The sequence below is a fragment of the Oncorhynchus keta genome, chromosome 30 (assembly GCF_023373465.1).
Source record: "Oncorhynchus keta strain PuntledgeMale-10-30-2019 chromosome 30, Oket_V2, whole genome shotgun sequence".
Classification (NCBI taxonomy): Eukaryota; Metazoa; Chordata; class Actinopteri; order Salmoniformes; family Salmonidae; genus Oncorhynchus; species Oncorhynchus keta.
Window position 1 is genome coordinate 49,299,635 of NC_068450.1, and position 22,601 is coordinate 49,322,235.

The 22,601-nt window shown below is 42.4% G+C and overlaps 1 protein-coding gene across 3 annotated transcripts in view; it reads left to right on the forward strand.

Moving 5' to 3' along the window:
• The window catches only part of LOC118363658 (neural cell adhesion molecule 2-like), a 393,776-nt gene that overhangs the window by 349,847 nt on the left and 21,328 nt on the right, over nt 1-22,601 (forward strand). For all 3 annotated transcript variants that reach the window (XM_035744742.2, XM_035744741.2, XM_035744743.2), the window contains exon 14: nt 8,927-9,101. In XM_035744742.2, coding sequence (XP_035600635.1) covers nt 8,927-9,101 — 175 coding nt within the window. The remainder of the gene's footprint in view (nt 1-8,926; nt 9,102-22,601) is intronic.

Genomic DNA, 22,601 nt, shown 5'->3' on the forward strand with positions numbered 1-22,601 from the left:
TGGGTTCCTTGATGATTTGTGTGAGATTGAGGGCATCTAGCTTAGATTGTAGGACTGCCGGGTTGTTAAGCATATCCCAGTTTAGGCCACCTAACAGAACAAACTCTGAAGCTAGATGGGGGGCGATCAATTCACAAATGGTGTCCAGGGCACAGCTGGGAGCTGAAGGGTGTCGGTAAGCAGGCGGCAACAGTGAGAGAGAGGAGATGGAAACACACGGTGGTGAGACATTCTGTAGCTAAAGATAATGTCAACCTTTTAATTATGAAAATATTAACAAATGCCCTTCTACTAGGCTATTCAAAATCAAATATAAAATCACTATAATTGAAGGCTAACTATTTAAGCCGCCCTGCACAATCAATGAACCAACAGCATTGCATATGTTCTCTCCCAGACTCATGGATAGAAAGTTTGGAGCATAGAATAAGGTAACCGGTCCATCCAGTATGCATAATACTACTTCCGGGTGTTTACTCAAATGACGAGTGAACCATCCCTTCACTTCATTTTGCGCTAACATCTTTGGTCTGACAAACATTTACGTGACACCCAGAATGCATTGGATGGTGTCAACAAAAAATAGCATTGCATTAGCTCATCATAATCAGTACAACTTTCTAAAAAAGTATTTTACACACATCGTACAGTGCATTCGGAAAGTATTCACATTGTTGTTTCAGCCTTACTCTAAAATGGATTAAATTGTATTTTCTCCTCATCAATCTACACAAAATACCCTATAATGACAAAGAAAAAACAATTTTTTTGCTGCACAGCTATTTTCATGTCTCTCTCTCGATTTTCAATCGGGTTCAAATCCGGGCTCTGGCTGGGCCACTCAGGGACATTCAGAGACTTGTCCCGAAGCTACTCCTGCATTGTCTTGGCTGTGTGCTTAGTGTCATTGTCCTGTTGGAAGGTGAATCTTTGCCCCAGTCTGAGGTCCTGAGCGCGCTGGAGCAGGTTTTCATCAAAGATCTCTCTGTTCTTTGCTTCGTTTATCTTTCCCTCGATCCTGACTAGTCTCCCAGTACCTGCCACTGAAAAACATCCCCACAGCATGATGCTGCTACCACTATGCTTCACCTTAGGAATGGTGCCAGGTTTCCTCCAGATGTGACACTTTGCATTCATGCCAGAGAACTCAATCTTAGTTTCATCAAACCAGAGAATCTTGTTTCTCATGGTCTGAGAGTCCTTTAGGTGCCATTTGGAAAACTCCAAGCAGGCTGTAATGTGCCTTTTACTGAGGAGTGGCTTCCGTCTGGCCACTCTACCATAAATGCCAGATTAGGCTCCTTGAGTGGTGCAGTGGTCTAAGATACTGCATCCCAGTGCAAGAGGCATCACTGCAGTACCTGGTTCAAATCCAGACTGCATCACATCCATATGTGTTTGGGAGTCCCATAGGGGTGTGCACAATTGGCCCAGCGTTGGCCGGGGTAGGCCATCATTGTAAATTATAATTTTTTTCTTAACTGACTTTCCTAGTTAAATAAATAAAAACATTAATTGGTGGAGTGCTGCAGAGATGTTTGTCCTTCTGGAATGTTCTCCAATCTCCACAGAGGAGCTCTGTCAGTGACCATTGGGTTCTTGGTCACCATCCTGAACAAAGCCTTTCACCCCTGATTTTTATACCAGGTAGGCCAGTTGAGAACAAATTCTCATTTACAGTTTGGCCAACCAGCCAGCTCTAGGAAGAGTCTTAGTGGTTCCAAATGTCTTCCCTTTAAGAATGATGCAAGCCAATGTGGTCTTGGGGACCTTCAATGCTGCAGAAATGTTTTGGTACCCTTCCCCAGTTCTGTGCCTCGACACAATCCTGTCTCCAAGCTCTACAGACAATTCCTTTAACCTCAGGCCTTGGTTTCTGCTCTGACATGCAATGTCAACTGTGGGACCTTATATAGACATGTGTGTGCCTTTCCAAATCATGTCCAATCAATTTAATTTACTACAGGTGGACTCCAATCAAGTTGCAGAAACATTTCAAGGATAATCAATGGAAACAGGATGCACCTGAGATCAATTTCAAGTCTCATAGCAAAGGGTCTGTATACTTATGTAAATAAGTTTTTTCAGTTTTTTATTTTTATATATTTGCCAAAAAATCTAAAAACCAGTTTTTACTCTGTCATTATGGGGTATTGTGTGTAGATTTATAACTTTAAAAAAAAAACATTTAGAATAAGGCTGTATTGTAAAAAAAAAAAAAAAAAAAAAGGAAAATGTCAAGGGGCTTGAATACTTTCCGAATGCACTGTATGTGTCCATTTCAATCTATGCAAGAATCGGAATGCATGATTTGTCACCAGTACTGTGAATAAAAATGACTGAATTATCGCCAGACAACCAATTTTCCACAAACGAAGTTGGGCTTGCCGGTGTTATGATACTGATGATTTGTCGTCACAGATGGTTTGCTTGCATTTCTACAGTTGCGACTAGATGGAGTAGCTAGGCCTACAGCAACTCAATCTAGTGGTCACATCGGGGACAACAGTTAGCATTGTAACTAAGCCTAACCTTTTTTGTTAACCTTAACATTATTCTCTTATACTCCTACTTAAATTCACCTAACCTGATGGGTTAGTTCCCCTAACCCAGGGGTGGGGTTACATAAACAACAACACTGAATGGCTCTAAGTGCGTGTCAGTGGTGATGTGATTGGCTGTCTGTATGGTGATACAGATGATTTGTCTCCACAGATAGTTTGTTTACAAAGCAGGTCAGGTATATTAGCGTGGCAGGTTAGGGCAGGGGTGAGCAATTCCAGTCCTCAAGGGCCTGATTGGTGTCAGTTTTGCCCCAGCTCCAGCTAACACACCTGACTCCAATGCTCACCTAATCATGATCTTCAGATTAGAATGCAATTTGATTAATCAGCTGTGTTTGCTAGGGATGGAGAAAAAGTCTGACACCAATCAGGCCCTTGAGGACTGGAGTTGCTCACCCCTGCCCTAACCTGCCACGCTAATATACCTGACCTGCTTTGTAAACAAACTATCTGTGGAGACAAATCATCTGTATCACCACACAGACAGCCAATCACATCACCACTGACACACACTTAGAGCCATTCAGTGTTGTTGTTTATGTATGTAGCTAGTAGGCTAAGCTGTGGCATTAGCAATGTCCTTCAAAAGCAGCCAACTCACAAATGCAGAAGTTCTGGAGATTTTGGTGAATTCTGACAATGAGTCTGAGTATGAAAGTGAGGAATCATACTGTGACAGTGAGGAGCGGCCCGCCCCCCAACCTTCTGGTTGTTGAACCCTGAATCTGAGGACTCCTTGCCCACTGACGAAGTCCAAGGCCCCCCCTCTGATGCTGTTGGTGCTGGAACTCTGTGGTAATTGGAATGCCGCCAGCCATTTCACCCCTCCTGGCCCTGCAGTTGGCTTTGATGTGTCCCAGTCTGGAGTGCAAAGCCGGCTTGCACTCTCCCTCCGAGGCGGAGTGCTTCAAGCTGTTTCTTACAGAGGAGCTGGTGTGAAACATAATGGAGGAGACCAATCACTATGCCTTGGAGCGACAGGAGAAGAGAAATCCACATGAATGGTGGAACACCTCATGGGACCGAGATAGGTCAAACCAGATTGTGGGCTTATGGCGCCAAAGAAGAAGACATACGTTTTACGTATCCCGAGCCGATTGTGTTTTTTTGTTTGTTTATTTGCATTGTTTGTAACTTGTTTTTTTTACTTACTTTGTACATAATGTTGCCGCTACCGTGTTTTATGATCGAAAATAACTTGGAGACATCAGGACTGAGATTACTCTCCATGTCACGCCCTGTTCGAAGTATTTTGTGTTTATCTTTATGTATTGGGTCAGGCCAGGGTGTGGCATGGGGTTTTTGTATTGTGGTGTGTTTTGTGGTGGGTTTTGGTATATAGTGGGATTGTAGCTAGTGGGGTGATCGAGCAGAGTCTATGGCTGTCTGGAGTGGTTCTCAATCAGAGGCAGGTTTTTATTGTTGTCTCTGATTGGGAACCATATTTAGGCAGCCATATTCTTTGAGTTTGTCGTGGGTGATTGTCCTTAGTGTCTTTGTTCCTGTCGCTGTGTTAGTTGACAAGTATAGGCTGTTTCGGTTTTCGTTACGTTTATTGTTTTGTAGTGTTTGTGTTATTTCGTGTTTACGTTTGTTTGATTAAACATGGATCGCAATCTACACGCTGCGTTTTGGTCCGACTCTCCTTCACCAAGACCTAGAAAACCGTTACACTCCATGGACTAGTAGAATTCCTTTTTCCTTTCACAACTCTGACGAGCCCGACGCGAAGGATATACTGCTTCCTCAGGAACAGGCCCCGATCCCGGGGATCTGTGTGAAGAAAAGGCGGAGAAAGAGGGGCCAAAGGGTGGGCTTCCTTCTGAGAATTTGTAGGCACTCCAATAAACCCCCACTTTCCTCCATTCTGCTAGCAAACGTGTAGTCCTTGGAGAATAAAATCGACGAGTTACGAGGAAGATTAAACTACCAACAGGACATTAAAAACAGGTAGCATCTGAACGACGACAATATCAACATACAGCTGGCTGATTATACGATGGTACCGGCAGGATAGAACGGCAGCATCTGTTAAGATAAGGGGCAGCGGACTATGTATTTTTGTAAATAACAGCTGGTGCATGATATCTAAGGAAGTCTCAAGCTATTGCTCGCCTGAGGTAGAATATCTCATGATAAGCTGGAGACCACACTACCTACTGAGAGAGTTTTCATTTGTATTCTTCATAGCTGTTTACATACCACCACAGTCAGAGGCTGGCACTAAGACAGCACTGAATGAGCTGTATTCCACCATAAGCAAACAAGAAAATGCTCACCCAGAGGTGGCGCTCCTAGTAGCCAGGGACTTTAATGCAGGGAAACTTACATCCGTTTTACCAAATTTTTATCAGCATGTGAAATGTGCAACCAGAGGACAAAGAACACCGTACCACCTACACTCCACAAACAGAGACACATGCAAAGCTCTCCCTCGCCCTCCATTTTTCAAATCTGACCATAATTCTATCCTCCTGATTCCTGTTTACAAGCAAAAATTAAGACAGGAAGCACCAGTGACTAGATCAATAAAAAAGTGGTCAGAGGAAGCAGATGCTAAGCTACAGGTCTGTTTTTCTAGCACAGACTGGAATATGTTATGGGATTCCTCCGATGGCATTGAGGAGTACACCACATCAGTCATTGGCTTCACCAATAAGTGCATTTATGATGTCGGCCACAGTGACCGTACGTACATACCCCAACCAGAAGCCATGGATTACAGGCAGCATCCACACTGAGCTAAATGCTAGAGCTGCCGCTTTCAAGGACCGGGACTCTAACCCGGAAGCTTATAAGAAATCCCGCTATGCCCACCGACGAACCATCAAACAGGCAAAGCGTCAATACAGGACTAAGATTGAATTGTACTACACCGGCTCTGATGCTCATCGGATGTGGCAGAGCTTGCCACATCCGGGGGTAGGCAAAAACCCATCTGCCACGCTGATCCTCATACACAGGGGCCCCTCAGGGGTCTGTGCTTGGTCCCCTCCTGTAATCCCTCTTCACCCACGACTGCATGGCCGTGCACAACTCCAACACCATCATTAAGTTTGCTGACGACATGACGGGTGTATGCCTGATCACTTAAGACGATGAGACAGCCTATAGGGAAGAGGTCAGTGACCTGGCAGTGTGTTTCCAGAACAACAACCTCTCCCTCAATGTCAGCAAGACGAAAGGGCTGATTGTGGACTACAAGACATGTAGGGCCAAGTATGCCCCCATCCTCATTGACAGGGCTGTAGAGGAGAGGGTCGAGAGCTTCAGGTTCCTTGGTGTCCACATCACTAAGGAGTTAACATGGTTAACAATGGCTCTTCCCCCCTCAGGAGGCTGAAAATATTTTTCCTGGGCCCTCAGGTTGCTATGAGAATTGCAAATGTGTTTTTACCTGCATTCTTAGTAGGGCATCACTACGACATTTCCTGTGCATTCCTTCCTGTTGTGCTGAACAAAGGAAAAGATCTTCTTTAAAAAAAAACGTTTTTTTCAAGATCAACTGGCCCTATAAGCCAACTAATCCCTTTCAAAACATGTCAACAAATCATGCCCTCTTTTGCCAAGCTCATGTGCGGTCTACTCAGTGACACCCACAGAACACAACTTTTAGCGTTGTATCTCATATTGCAGGACTCCGAAACCACTGTGAAATGAGCCATAGTAAGCTTCAGTCAACCTACTATGTGTATTCTATTGGACATTCATATTGCATTGTACAGCCTTACCTTTGGATTGTGGATTGATGAAATAGGATCGTCAAATTCCCTCAATAAGAGCTGTGACACTACTATTTATGTAAACTCTTCACAGTTGTGATCTGTGGGTGTCGCTAAGTAGACTGATACTCTATTTAATTGATCCATAGGTAAGGCTGTACAGTGAAATATAGGTATGCCCCCCAGGCAATTCTGAAGTCTAATATATCCACAGTGCAATTAGCAGATGTTTACTTTTATTTGTCCAATTGACAAATTATTGTCTTTTGTTGAAATGATATAACAACTTTCTAACCTTGTTGAGCATTTAGTCCAAATATGGCATGATTCCACTCTTTGTATCCATTTTCCCGCTCTTGTACTGCCTATTCATCCATGACTGCGTGGATGCGCACGACTCCAACACCATCATTAAGTTTGTAGATGACATGACGGTGGTAGGCCTGATCCCCGACGACGATAAGACAGCCTATAGGGAGGAGGTCATAGACCTGGCATTGTGGTGCCATGACAACAAGCTCTCTCTCAATGTCAGCAAGACAAAGGAGCTGATTGTGGACTACAGGAAACGGAGGGATGCTCACACCCCCATTCAAATTGATGGGGCTGTAGTGGAGCGGGTCGAGAGCTTCATGTTCCTCGGTGTCCATATCACTAAGGATCTATCATGGTCCACACACACCAACACATTGTGAAGAAGGCACTACAATGCCTCTTCCCCACCCTCAGGAGGCTGAAAAGATTTGGCATGGGCCCTCAGATCTACAACTGCACCAATGAGAGCATTTTGACTGGCTACATCACCAGTTGTTATGGAAACTACTTGGCATCCGACTGCAAGGCTCTACAGAGGTTAGTAATTACGGCCCAGTACATCACTGGGGCCGAGCTTCCTGCCATCCAGGAACTCTATACTATGCGGTATCAAAGGAAGGCCCTAAAAATTGACAAAGACTCCAGCCACCGAAGTCATAGACTGTGCTACCGCATAGGAAGTGGCACGGATGCACTAAGTTTGGAACCAACACGACTCTGAACAGCTTCTACCCCCAAGCCATAAGGCTGCTAAATAGTTAACCAAATTGCTACCTGGACGAGCATTGACACTTCTTGCACTAACTCTTTTGACTCATCACACATGCTCCTCACACATTTTTCTCTCTGCTTTACTCAGAAGTAAGAAACAAAGCATACCACTGTTAGTCTAAACCTGTTGTTTATTAAGCATGTGACAAATAAAACTGGATTTGATTTGGATTTGATTTGGATCTATTACAACGATGTTCTTGACTCTGGCTCAAAATAATATTTTCTCAGATTTTTCAGACAAACATAAAGGTTAGGAACACTCACAATGTAATTACGTTATGGCCATGGCCAAAAGTATGTGGACATCTGCTCGTCGAACATCTCATTCCAAAATCATGGGCATTAATATGGAGTTGGTCCCCCCCTTTGCCAGCCTCCACTCTTCTGGAATGGCTTTCCACTAGATGCTGGAACATTGCTGAGGGGACTTGCTTCCATTCAGACACAAGAGCATTAGTGAGGCTCGCAGTCGGTGTACCAATTCAGCCAAAAGGTGTTTCATGGGGTTCAGTCCAGGGCTCTGTGCAGGTCAGTCAAGTTCTTCCACACTGATCTCAACAAACCATTTCTGTATGGACCTCACTTTTTGCACGGGGGCATTGTCAGGCAGATACAGGAAAGGGCCTTCCCCCTAACTGTTGCCATAAAGTTGTAAGCACAGAATTGTTTGGAATGTAATTGTATGCTGTAGCATTAAGATTTCCCTTCACTGGAACTAAGGGGATTAGCCCGAACAATGAAAAAGAGGCCCAGACCATTATTCCCCTTCCACCAAACTTTACATTTGGCGCTATGCAGCAATCTCTTGGCATCTGCAAAACCCAGTTGTGTCTGTTGGACTGCTAGATGGTGAAGTGTGATTCATCACTCCAGGGAACGTGTTTCCACTGCTCCAGAGTCCAAAAGTGGCAAGTTTTACACCACTCCGGCCGATGTCTTGTGTGCGGCTACTCAGCCATGGAAACTAATTTCATGAAGCACCCAACAAACAGTTATTGTGCTGACGTTGCTTACAGAGGCAGTTTGGAACTTGGTTGTGATGAGCTTGTGTGGCCTACCACTTCGCGGCTGAGCCGTTGTTGCTCCTAGATGTTTCCACTTCACAATAACAGCACTTACAGTTGACCAGGGCAGAACTTTGACAAACTGACTTGTGCACACACGTAAGACCATTCTACTGTCAGTGTTTGTCTATGGAGATCGCATGCTCAAGTTTAAAATACCTGTCAGCAACGGTTGTAGCTGAAATAGCTGAATCCACACATTTTAAGGGGAGTGCACCTACTTTTGGCCATGTAGTGTACTTTGATCTATATTTGATTTGAATTTGAACTTATAAAGATGAAGTGTATACAAAGGCTGTAACTTAAAGAGCATACTTGTTCTCATACTGTCTTTAACTCTCTCTCTCTCTCATCCTTTCTTCTTTCCCCCTCCCTCCCTCAATACCCCGTTCCCCATCTAACCCTCTATCTCTCTCCCTTCCATATTCCCCTCCCCCTTTCTCTCTCTTTGCTTCTCTCCCTCTGCTCTGTCCACCCTTCTCCATAGGACAAGGAGGAGCAGTGGATGACGAAGCTGGTGTCGGGGCAGCATGACTTTGCCCTACTGCAGCCGCTGCAGTGGAACATGCGCTACGAGGTGGAGATCACAGCTCGCAACGTCAAGGGCCTTTCGGAGCCCACCTTCTACCAGTTCTTCATGCCCCAGAAACCCGACATCATAGGTACACACAGTTGTGGGACCTGCATGTTCAAGCATGCATACACAGACCATCATGTGCACACATACTGACAAAAATCCTTAGACAAACACACACACAAAGACAGTTCTGCACACAGACAGACACAAAGTTGTGTTTATATTCATTGACACTCACAGATGCCCGCACGCACACACACACACATACTAGTGGTGGCTGGTGACACTTTAAATGGGCAGGATGGGCTCATAGTAATGTCTGGAATGGAATTAATGGAATGGTCTCAAACACATTACACAGCTGGTTTCCATGTGTTTAATACCATTCCATTTACTCCATTCCATTCATTATTATGAGCTGTCCTCCCCTTACCAGCCTCCTGTGACATACAGTGCCTTCGGAAAGTATTCAGACCCCTTGACTTTAAAAAAAAATGTTACAGCCTCATTCTAAAATGGATTTTAAAAATATTTTTAAAATGCTCAGCAAACTACACACAATACCCCATAATGAGAAAGCGAAAACAGGTTTTTAGAAATGTTTGCAAATGTATTAAAAATAAAAACAGAAATACCTTATTTACATAAGTATTCAGCTCCTTTGCTTCCGCAATTGAGCCAAGGTGCCTCCTGTTTCCATGAATCATCCTATCCTTGAGATGTTTCTACAAGTTGATTAGAGTACACCTGTGGTAAATTCAATTTATTGATCATGATTTGGAAAGGTACAAACCTGTCTATATAAGGTCCCACATTTGACATTGCATGTCAGAGCAACTACCAAGCCATGAGGTCGAAGGAATTGTCCGTAGAGCTCCAAGACAGGATTGTGTCGAGGCACAGATCAGGGCAAGGGAACCAAAAAAATGTATTGAAGCATTGGAGGTCCCCATGAACACAGTTCATTCTTAAATGGAAGATGTTTGGAACCACCAAGACTCTTCCTAATGCTGGCCGCCCAGCCAAACTGAGAATTTGCCTCTATGGCTTATTTATTGCCTCTCTCTCTACTCTTCTACATTTGCACACACTCTACATAGCAATTGGCGGAGAAGGGCCTTGGTCAGGGAGGTGACCAAGAACCTGGTGGTCACTCTGTCAGAGATCTAGAGCTCCTCTGTGGAGATGGGAGAACCTTCCAGGAGGAACACCATCTCTGCAGCACTCCACCAATCATGGTGGTGGCAGCAAATCAAAGTTGTAGACCTTACAGTGAAATGCTTACTTACAGGCTCTAACTAATAGTGCAAAAAAGGTATTAGGTGAACATTAGATAAGTAAAGAAATAAAACAACAGTAAAAAGACAGGCTATATACAGTCGCTAGGCTATAAAAGTAACACGGCTACATACAGACACCGGTTAGTCAGGCTGATTGAGGTAGTATGTACATGTAGATATGGTTAAAGTAACTATGCATATATGATGAACAGATAGTAGCAGTAGCGTAAAATAGGGGTTAGCGGTTGGTGGGTGGCGGGACACAATGCAGATAGCCCGGTTAGCCAATGTGCGGGAGCACTGGTTGGTCAGCTCAATGACTCATGCTGTGGGGATGTTTTTCAGCTGCAGGGACTCTGAAACTAGTCAGGATCGAGGCAAATATGAACAGAGCAAAGTACAGAGAGATCCTTGATGAAAACCTGCTCCAGAGCGCTCAGGACCTCAGACTGGGGCGAAGGTTCACCTTCCAACAGGATAATGACACTAATGACACAGCCAAGACAACGAAAGAGTGGCTTCAGGAAAGGTCTCTAAATGTCCTCTCCAGCCAGATCCCAGACTTTAACTCGATCGAACATCTCTGGAGAGACCTCAAAATAGATGCGCAGCAACACACCCCATCAAACCTGACAGACTCAATGCTGTAATCACTGCCAAAGTTGCTTCAACAAAGTACTGAGAAAAGTGTCTGAATACCTATGTAAATGTGATATATCAGTTTTTCATTTTTTATAAATGGGAAAAACATTCTAAAACCTGTTTTTGCTTTGTCATTATGGGCTATTGTGTGTAGATTGATGAGGGGAAAAAATGCTGAATCAATTGTAGAATAAGGCTATAACGTAACAAAATGTGGAAAAAGTCAAGGGGTCCGAATACTTTCTGAAGGAACTGTACTGTACCTAGTCACCCAGGTAAACCTACTGTAGAGTTATGAGCACACACTCAAATCATCTTCTATTGGGGTTATGTGTGGGCAAAGGGAGCAGGATCAAACGCAGAGAGCGTTGATTTGATTAGGCCATGCTGTTTGATAAGCATATCTGTTTGGGCCTCTCAATGTTCCTGGGAGAGAAGAGGCCGACTGTAGGATGCTTATCATTATCAAACAGTCCCCAGAGTTTTATGTAAGAACACACACATACACAAACCATTACAAAGGGAACAGTTTACAGTGAATCACCACTTCCATATATATGCCCCCCTGTGGAGCCTGATTCTTTTTGTTGCTTAGGTTATTTCTGCTGCTGCTCACGAAGGAGCGACTGTTTGCCTCTCTCATTACTGGAGTGGCTAAACTGCCCGTGTGTGTGTGTGTGTGTGTGTGTGTGTGTGTGTGTGTGTGTGTGTGTGTGTGTGTGTGTGTGTGTGTGTGTGTGTGTGTGTGTGTGTGTGTGTGTGTGTGTGTGTGTGTGTGTGCGCTGCTCCTTAAATGGAAAACAAGGCTGCGAACACAGTGCTGAAGCCGAGTCACTTTGAATGGCTGTCTCCTCTCTATAGCAAACAGAGGGTGAGAGAGACCGGGGGCAAAAGAACAACAACAAATCGTTTACTTTTAATCCCAGTTTATTTCCTGTTGAAGTGTCCAATGAGGGGGAAAGGAGTGGCCAAAATTGACCAATGACAATGGAGTCCTGTCACCTGTCAGTATTCGTCATTAATCGCCATCCGTGGGGTCCAATTTGTAAGTCGCTCTGGATAAGAGCGTCTGCTAAATGACTTAAATGTAAATGTAAATGTCTATTCAGGAGGTTGAAATGTTAAAGAAAAATAAGATAAATGTATTATGTAGAATATATATGGTTGTCTGTTGAATAGGGATTCGTGACAGCTCTATTCATTATATTTATTACTGCAACCTTCTGAATAGTTCCCTCCACTGAACACATCCAAATTGTTTGACTTTTGATATTGTAGTGACAACATTAAGATGCCTACCTGCAGTGTATCTGATATGCTGCTCTGTGTTTCTTTTCTAAACAATCTCTATTCAATTCTCCCTCTTTGTGCATTATGCATTCCCTGGGTCTGAAATGGTTGCTTTTCTTTTTTCCACCCCTCCTCCCTTTCATTCTCTCTCCTAGATTGTCTTGCAATGAACTGCCACAACACCTCCCCTGTCCTGTACTTTTTTTCCATCCATGAACTCCCCTTTGAAAAACGTCATTGATTGCCACTCTGCCCGTGGTTCCTTTCCCTCTATCCTTCTTAAATCATAGCACCACTCACTTTAGACCTCCTGAATCACTATAGAGTCTTCCCTATTTCCCTCCTAAATCCTGTCTCTTCCCGGCTGTGTCTTTTTGAATGATCTACCTTCTGTGGGATTTTTGGCATCCATCTTGGTTTTATGCCCCCTATGTGTTTATCATATGGCCTGATGGATGTGAATGGAACGGAACGTTTTGTATGTTGAATGATATGGCGAGTGTTTGTCTCTGTTTAAAGTTACCAAAGAGGTAATCATTCTAACACACACCAGTGGTGCTGGTTTAATTACATTGAGAAGAACATAAAAGAAACGCCCGCAAACTATGTGCTCCTTATAACACCTATAAAGGATCATTAAAGTTGTAAGTTGAACCACTCTTCACTGGTAATGTAAACTTCTAAAATATTCCCCTTGAATTTGGAAGAATACAACATATGCATGCTTAAACTATTGTAGTACAACGCTACTGTTGCTATTATGCCCATTAATGTAACTGCAGCTCTCATGAATTCCGTTTTTTTTTTCAGGGGAAAACAAGACAAGGTGATGTACAGCCAATCATCTTGAACACGTCCTACCCCCAAGAAAAAAAAAAAAAACTCACAAGCATGTACATACAAAACACTCAACACAGTTGCAATACATTTTTTCATCAAGAGTAATTTCAGTTTGGAAATTAACTATGTTGGGGAAGCAGCCTAGAAATGCTGTGAAAATGTCTACTTTCTTACGGAGCCACTTAGGGGATCATGGTGGAGAAAAAAAAGACTGGCAGGCAAATCCGTTCCCTAGTTTTTTTTTATCCATTCCCTCAGATGTTTTATTTGTTCCATGTTCTTCTTGTGTCGACTAATATGTTGTTCCTACTTGCCGAAAACATATGGCAGCATATATATATATATAGCGTATATACATATATATCATTATATTTAGTAAATTACATGTTTCAAATGGTGATGATTACTTAACATTTAATAGCTTATTTCCAGTTTCAGTGTTTTCATATGCCTCCAAATCATAAGGGCAAATAATAGGTAACGGGTGTGAAAACCCCCTCAATTAACCAAAGTAATTTCAGTCATAACTGAATGATGGACAGTACCAGTCAAAAGTTTGGACACACCTTCTCATTCAAGGGTTTTTCTTTATTTATTTTTTTACTATTTTCTACATTGTATGATCATAGTGAAGACATCAAAACTATGAAATAGCACATATGGAATCATGTAGTAGCCAAAAAAGTGTAAATATATATATATTTGAGATTCTTCAAAGTAGTCACTCTTTGCCTTGATGACAGCATTGCACACTCTTGGCATTCTCTCAACCAGCTTCATGAGGTAGTCACCTGGAATGCATTTCAATTAACAGGTGTGCCTTTTTAAAAGTGAATTAGTGGAATTTATTTCCTTCTTAATGCGTTTGAGCCAATCAGTTGTGTTGTGACATGGTATGGGGTGGCATACAGAAGCCCTATTTGGTAACAGACCAAGTTCATATTATGACAAGAACAGCTCAAATAAGAAAATAGAAAAGACAGTTCATCATTACTTTAATTAAGACATGAAAGTCAGTCGATTTCAAGAACTTTGAGCTTTTCTTCAAGTGCAAAAACCATCAAGCTCTATAATGAAACTGGCTCTCATGAGGACCACCACAGGAAAGGAAGACCCAGAGTTACCTCTGCTGCAGAGGATAAGTTATTAGAGTTACCAGCCTCAGATATTACAGCCCAAATAAATGCTTCACAGAATTCAAGTAACAGACAAATTTCAACATCAACTGTTCAGTGGAGACTACATGAATCAGGCCTTCGTGGTCAAATTGTTACAAAGAAACCACTACTAAAGGACACCAATAAGAAGAAGATACTTGCTTGGGACATGAAATATGAGCAATGGACATAACTTTGAGATGTTTGGTTCTAACCGCTGTGTCTTTGTGAGAAGCAGAGTAGGTGAACAGATGATCTCTGCATGTGTGGGTCCCACTGTGAAGCATGGAAGAGGAGGTGTGATGGTGGGGGTGCCTTGCTGCTGTCTGTGATTAATTAAAAATTACATTACATTTTACATTTAAGTCATTTAGCAGACGCTCTTATCCAGAGCGAGTTACAAATTGGTGCATTCACCTTATGACATCCAGTGGAACAGCCACTTTACAATAGTGCATCTAAATATTTTAAGGGGGGTGAGAAGGATTACTTTATCCTATCCTAGGTATTCCTTAAAGAGGTGGGGTTTCAGGTGTCTCCGGAAGGTGGTGATTGACTCCGCTGTCCTCAAATTCAAATTCAAGGCACACTTAACCAGCATGGCTACCAGAGCATTCTGCAGCGTTACGCTGGTTTGTGCTTAGTGGGGCTATCATTTGTTTTTCAACAGGACAATGACCCAACACACCTCCAGGCTGTGTAAGGGCTATTTGACCAAGAAGGAGGGTGATGGAGTGCTGCATCAGATGACCTGGCCTCCACAATCACCTGACCTCAACCCAATTGAGATGGTTTGGGATGAGTTGGACCGCAGAGTGAAGGAAAAACAGTCAACAAGTGCTCAACATATGTGGGAACTCCTTCAAGACTGTTGGAAAAGCATTCCAGGTGAAGCTGGTTGAGAGAATGCCAAGAGTGTGCAACACTGTCATCAATGCAAAGGGTGGCTACTTTGAAGAATCTGAAATATAAAACATATTTTGATTAGTTTAAAAAAATGTTGGTTACTACATGATTCCATATGTGTTTCTTCATAGTTTTGATGCCTTCACTATTATTCTACGATGTAGAAAATTCCCCTGAATGAGTGGTTGTGTCCAAACTTTTGACTGGTACTGTATGTTTACACTTTGTGCAAACTCGTATTTATTCAACTTGGACAACATGAACAGTTGTCAATTTTGTGTGCTTACCCCTCATACATAAAGTTCGGGCCATATATAAGTCCAGTAAAACATGGTGCATCCAAGCACCTGGATGTGTTTATGTTGTTTACAGTTGTGCATATGACTCATCTGAGGCAGAAAGGAAAGGCATGCAAATTTATTGTGCATCAAATTCCAAGAGGCTTCGGGGGTAAAATGTGCAGTTATGCGCTCTCATCCCTGCGCTAGGCAGGTGTGTATTGTGTGACGTAGCCAACCAGGCACAGATAGATGGCTCTTTCTTCATAACTAAAACTGATAGCTATTTGCTTTGTTGCAATGACAATACATTCACCTGGAAATTAGCTAATTGCCAGGCTAGAGTAGGTTGTGAAAGAACATAATATAGAATATAGATATAGAACAGCTAAGGTCATGAAGCAGAGCCAGACAGAATTCCTGCCTCGGGGTGAGAGTGCATCATTGCACCATATTTGCACCTTGAGTGGTTTTAAATGCCCCTTTACTAATATGCCCTTATGATTTGGAGGCAAATGAAAATAAGCTATTGAATGGTCATTGATCACCACCATTTGAAGCATTTAGGCTGCAATATGTTGTTGGCCACGTGGGACCGTCATGATAGCTTACATAAAAAGAAGAGGGGACAAATACAAAATCAAAGGGAACAGATTAACAGAGGGAACAGATGAACCTGGCTGTTTAATTTCTTCTCCGCCATGACCCCCAAGGGGCTCCATACTTTCTCTAACATTTCTAGGCAATAATCCCTGCTGGAGCCTCTGAATATGACAGAAACTCTCCGAAAGGACAGACCATGTCAAGTCACTATGATTACAGTCGTTTGGTTGTCAGGCGTCCCATTTAGGCGGCCATTTTGAGCCATTTGAGCTTTGTGATTTAACAAGTGGCTGATTCTAGGCCCTATCACTCTCCCTTCCCAGGAACACTTTTGGCTGTGCTTTACAGCAATCACCACACCATCGAGCCCAACTAACCGGCCCCATTTCGTTCCACAACCCTAGCGGCAACGAGGGTACTTTGCTCTTTAAAAGTGTGTTCGGCGGTAACGCTTCGTTTGGGCTCGCCATTTTGGAGTTGCGTGCAGGCCAGATCTCGGGGCCTTTTCATGAGTCATCATTCTAGACGAATTGTTGGAGAGTGGTTAAGGAGAGAAAGTGCCTGAACGTCTGTGTCTAATGTTTCTGTGACCTTTGGTCTTGGATGTGGAAGAGATGTAGTATACCGTATAAACGGAACATTGTAAATGCACTGGGATAAAGTGTGAACTTTTGGTCAAGGCAATTATGTCTTGTAACTGCATGGAGAATGTTTAAAATGACATTATAGAGTAGATATTATAATATTACATGCAATTCAAGCATTAAAGTGCAAAGTTATACACTTCTTAGTTTGCTTGAAATGGCATGATTTACAACATAGTCTATGTTGCTCCGGACAACACTCTAGTTTTAAACAACGTTATAATAGTATTTGATGGTTTTTCCATTTCCTGATTATTGAAGTGTACTTCAGCTATGTTAAAGCTCTTTAATTCAGCCTTAGTAATGGTGGAGACTCATCATTCCTCTTATCTCTTAAATAAGAGGATCTGGTGTGGGTGTGCTGATTCTCTTCCAAGGCTTTCTCTAATGGAGTAGCAATACTTCCCCATGGCATAGAGCACAAATTGGACCCTCAAGTCTAGCTATGATGGCGTCACACACACACCCACTCACAGTGATGTTTATCCCTAAAAACCATTATCACCCGGCAAGTTTCCGCCCAATCAATGGCTCCCGTTTTGTCATCGTTAATTGACCGACTACCTCTCAGATGTAATCAAGTCCAACTCAATGAGTGCTCGGGCCTAATGAGTTGATGTCAGAGACGTAGCTGTATACGAATGGCTCCCACTCCGAGAGAGATGCAGGATGACTAGCATTAACAGACTATCAAATTGAGCCGCTAATGGGCTAATAAATCAAGAGCCAATAGGACCTGCTTTCAAGATTAATCACATGGAATAAGCAGACAGGGAAATTGATATACATCGCCATCGGTTTGATAGGATATAGAGTAGAAGACCAGAAAGTGTACAATTAGCGAATTTTAACAAACTTTGTCATTTCCGGTCTTTTCTGCTACTATGAGCTGATTTGTCACTGCTTGGATTATGAGGGTAAAATCAAAAGCTATAAGGTTTAGAGTTCAATCCTCTCACTGGGGCTCTGAAACTGATGTGGTCGCTGTTATTCTCAACGACCTCAGACATAATTCGGCACTCCGAAAGGAAGTAGTAGTAGTAGTTTTGTTTTGAAGCCGAACCCAGGTAATATATTTGGCGGAATAGATTGGAATGAATTTCGAACACACACAAGGTAGGCAGCTAGAGCAGCTAACCCCAGAGGCACTTGACAGCAGAACAAGACTTCTCCTTGTTCCGCTTTTCCGTTTTCCCTCCTTTTTTCTTTATTTTCATTATCTTCAGTCAAGAGATCTAGCTACCCCGAGACCTTGAGACACCCCAGCTGTCATCGTTTGAACATTGTAAGGCACCTAATAGACATTTGTCTCTGTCAAGATTTGAATTACATTCACTTGGCGAGGATTCTTTTTCATTTCACATTATTGCTCAGCAAATTGGAAATCGGAGGTGCGAAAAGTAAAAAAGAGGTATGTATTTCCCCCTGGCTTCCTTCCTTCCTTGGTCCCGCTTATTTGAAATGTGTTGCTTCACGTCCATTGATTCCCTCCAATAATAAAGAGATCAAACCAGGCTCGCAATGGAATGCAAGGCAAACGACTGCTGAGCTAGTTGCTCAGGAAAGATTGATACGGTTTAATGAGTATGTGCCACTGTAAGGAAAAAATACACTGTTAATGGGTTCTCTCCCTTGGAATGCCCCATTTTCAATCACTAACTATTTCTAATTTACTATATATGCTTTGACAATGTCCTTTCCACTATTTGAACCAAGGTCAGTGAACCATCATACCCAGTCGGCAAATTTAGTAAACTGGTTTCTAGTTATAGAGATGTCAGATTACAACCAGGTAAAAGTGTCCTTTAATTATAACCCCCAAAGTCTACGACATTAAAGTGATGCAATTACACTATCTTTTGTCTCTCTTTTTCTTCCTGTAATTGTCTTGATCGACAAGGATCTGCCCTGTCCTTTAAGAGGCTATAATTGAATAGGAAAGTTTTATTACTATGAATACAAGAAGTTTAAAGCCGTGGAGGGCCAGAGCCACCAGCCTCCAAACAGGAACCAGGATGTGTGCAGAATGTGACTCAGCACAACAGTATAATACCCTTCTATGGCTATGACCAAATTCTCATAATGTGCTACTTAGAAGGTAACTAGGAGTAAATCAAAGTAATTTGTGGCTCTTCTATGTATTTTCTCCATATTCTTTGTTCAGGATGGGTTTTTTAGCAATCATCCATTATTGTTCTGTTTTGTTTTTGTATGCGTATTCCATAGTTCTCTTTTCATAACACAATGGCTTTTGTGTGATTATTTTATTCAATTGATTTGAATTGATTTAGTTAAATTCATCCTATGTTTGTTTAACTGTTTTATTACTACCAATGCTGAATTGATTGCATTCAAGGTCTTCAAGGCCTCACCTCTACCGCCAAAGGAAAACAGCTCCACATTAGGCTGTCTATTATTATTATTACTATTGTCTAAATCTATTGAATCTTTCACAAAGATTTGCCCTGACCAACCTTAAGATTCGCACTCAGAGCAGTTATCAGTAATCTGAACACATATGATTTTATACACAAACGAGTGTTGCCTCAAAATATTTAAACAGACAATTGAACTGAGTTTTAATGCACTCTGAGAGCAAAACAGTTCAATACAACAGTTTTGATGAGAAAAGGTCAATAAGGTAAACATTTTTTATCATTGTTCTGTTTACCCTTGAGGATTACTTGCAAAGCAGGCATCTCAAATGGCACCCAATTCTCTATATAATGCACTACCGCTTACCTGGTCAAAAGTAGTGCACGATAAAGGGAATAGGGTGCCATTTGGGATGCAAGCTAACATTCTTAATGGGAGACAGGAAAGTAGTTACCACCTACTAAGCTTTGGCTCATCTACCTTCAAATTAATTCAGATACATTTTGCCGACAGAGAGAGCCCCATGGCGGAGGGGAAATATTGATCCAATCAAAGAGGTTTGCCGCTGCCTCACGTCCCTGATGCAACACTAAAAACCCACTACTTTAATTTAGATTCCTAGCTACAAGGCTTTCCCTCTCTCTCTTTCTCTCATTCACTCAATCTTCCTCTCTCCTTCTGTCTCTATTCCCTCTCTTCCTTGCGCTAAGCTGCTCGTTAGCTCTAACGGTGCTTGCCACTGATTGCTCTCGCCGCCAGCGTCGTTCGTTCTCGTTCAGGTGTGTCTGTAGTTGTTCGGATCTGACCCTATATATACCACAGGCTCTATTTGATCAACAACAAGGTTACCGGTGCTTATCAGTGCTCACAATTAGAAAACAGCAGGGGTGTGTCCCGAATGGCACTACAGTAGTGGGACACAGCCCAGATGAGGAGAGGAATCTGAGCTAAATGCTTGAGTGTGTATTCGCATAATATGTATGAAATAGATATTTTTGCTGGGGTAAAAAAAAAATCTATGTGGAAATAGCTGGGGTAGCTTTCAGTGAGGGGTATCGTATGAGTTTGGTTATGACCTCCTTTGTCCAGGTTACCGGCGTAGGTTATGGCTCACAGTGTGTGTGTCTGTCTGTTTGTATGTCTGTCTAGCTTAGTGATGGTGCTCTCTATGTCCTCTTGTCCTACCTGGGCCTGCATTTATCTCCAACAACCTGTGCCTGGGGTATATGACTATGAAGTGTGTGTCTGTCTGGGTTGGTTATTGGCTCGCTGTGCAGGATCCTGGGCATGAAGCATCTCAGACTATGCATATCTGGCTTTGTGAGTGACAGTGTTCTCTCTGTCCCTCTTATCCTGCCTTAACAGTCTCTGTTGTGGAACTGGGGTGTTTTACTGTATGATTTGTACTATGTCTGTCCGGGTTATTGGCAGCAGCTTCTCAGAGGGGTTGGGTTAAAAGAGGAAGACACATTTCAGTTGAAGGCATTCAGTTGAACATCTGACTAGATATCCCCCTTTCCCTTTCCTTTCTTCCTGGGGTCCGAACACATTAATGCACTTACATTACACATAAAACACAAGATAAAACAGTACATGCTATAACATTATTACACCACTACATACAGTGCATTCAGGAATTATTCAGACCACTTGACTTTTTCCACATTTTGTTATCTTACAGATTTATTGTAAAATTGAATATTCATGCAATACTGCCCCCCAGTCACCAAGTAGTTAAGGACAGTATAACAAGATAAATGTACTCTGAAAGTAGATACGTACGACTTACCAGGGTTGCATCTAAATGTTGTAAAACTTATGTGATTAAGAATATTTTTGTGAAGATGAAATGTGATTTTAGCCATCTAACTCAGATAATTGTTTTTCATATAAGCTTTTGCCAAGTCAGTAACCACGCCCACGTGACCGCCGAAATTGTGGCAACGTGATGAAACCGCCCTCCAAGGTGAGTGCTTAAAATGACTTGCTGAAGAATTAACATATCAGACCAAAACATTCTGGGTTGCTACCGGTATGTAAAGTGGTCCTAGTTCTAACCCGAATAATCAACCATTGAGACCAGTCTACGTGCAGCGCGAGCTGAATACATAAAAAATGGTTTAACACTACAAAACCAGAAAATAGTGTGACCCTCTGGAACTCTCAAGCGAAGAGGATAGGGACTATACTGGAACATTCCGTCTGCAACTGTTTAAATACCGGTTGCCTTGTAAACTTGACCGAGGACAATCGCGTGGGTACTGCTGAAGGAACCAGTCTAACGAACACTCAGAGACAAAGAAGCTTACTACAACTTGTAAGGATATTGTGACTTCTGGTGGACAACCAGAGACTTGCATCGAACTCACCATTGACAGATCGAGTGGTTTCAACAGACAGAGACGACAAAGACATACAAGCGTAAATATATTCACTACCTTTCAAAAGTTTGGCGTCACTCAGAAATGTCCTTGTTTTCCATGAAAAGATACATGAAATGAGTTGCAAAATTAATAGGAAATATAGTCAAGACGTAAATAATGATTTTTAATTTAAACAATAATTGTCCTCGTCAAAGAATCCTCCATTTGCAGCAATTACAGCATTGCAGAAATTTGGCACTCTAGTTGTCAATTTGTTGAGGTAATCTGAAGAGATTTCACCCCATGCTTCCTGAACCACCTCCCACAAGTTTGATTGGCTTGGTGGGCACTTCTTACGTAACATACGGTCTAGCTGCTTCCACAACAGCTCAATAAGGTTATAATCCGGTGAATGTGCTAGCCATTCCATTATAGACAGAATACCAGCTGACTGCTTCTTCCCTAAATAGTTATTGCATAGTTTAGAGCTGTGCTTTGGGTCATTGTCCTGTTGTAGGAGGAAATTGGCTCCAATTAAGTGCCGTCCACAGGGCGTTGCAAAATTAAGTGATAGCCTTCCTTCTTCAAGATCCCTTTACCCTGTACAAATCTCCCACTTTACCACCACCAAAGCACCCCCAGACCATCACATTGCCTCCACCATGCTTGACAGATGGCATCAAGCAATCCTCCAGCATCTTTTTATTTTTTCTGCGTATCACGAATGTTCTTCTTTGTGAGCACCTTTGTGAGCACCTAGATTTATCTGTCCATAAAAAAAATCCAATCTTCCTCTGTCTTGTGTCTGTTATTTTGCCCATCTTAATCTTACATTTTCATTGGCCAGTCTTGGATGTGGCTTATTATTTTTAACTCTGCCTAGAAGGCCAGCATCTCGGAGTCGCCTCTTCGCCATTGAGACTGGTGTTTTGCGGGTACTATTTAATGAACCTGCCAGTTGAGGACTTGTGGGGCATCTGTTTCTCAAACTAGACACTCTAATGTACTTGTCCTCTTGCTCAGTTGTGCACCGGGGCCTCCCACTCCTATTTCTATTCTGGTTAGAGACAGTTTGCGCTGTTCTGTGAAAGGGAGTAGTATACATCGTTATACAAGATCTTCAGTTTCTTGGCAATTTATCACATGAAATAGCCTTAATTTCTCAGAAACAGAATAGACTGATGAGCTTCGGAAGAAAGTCTGTTT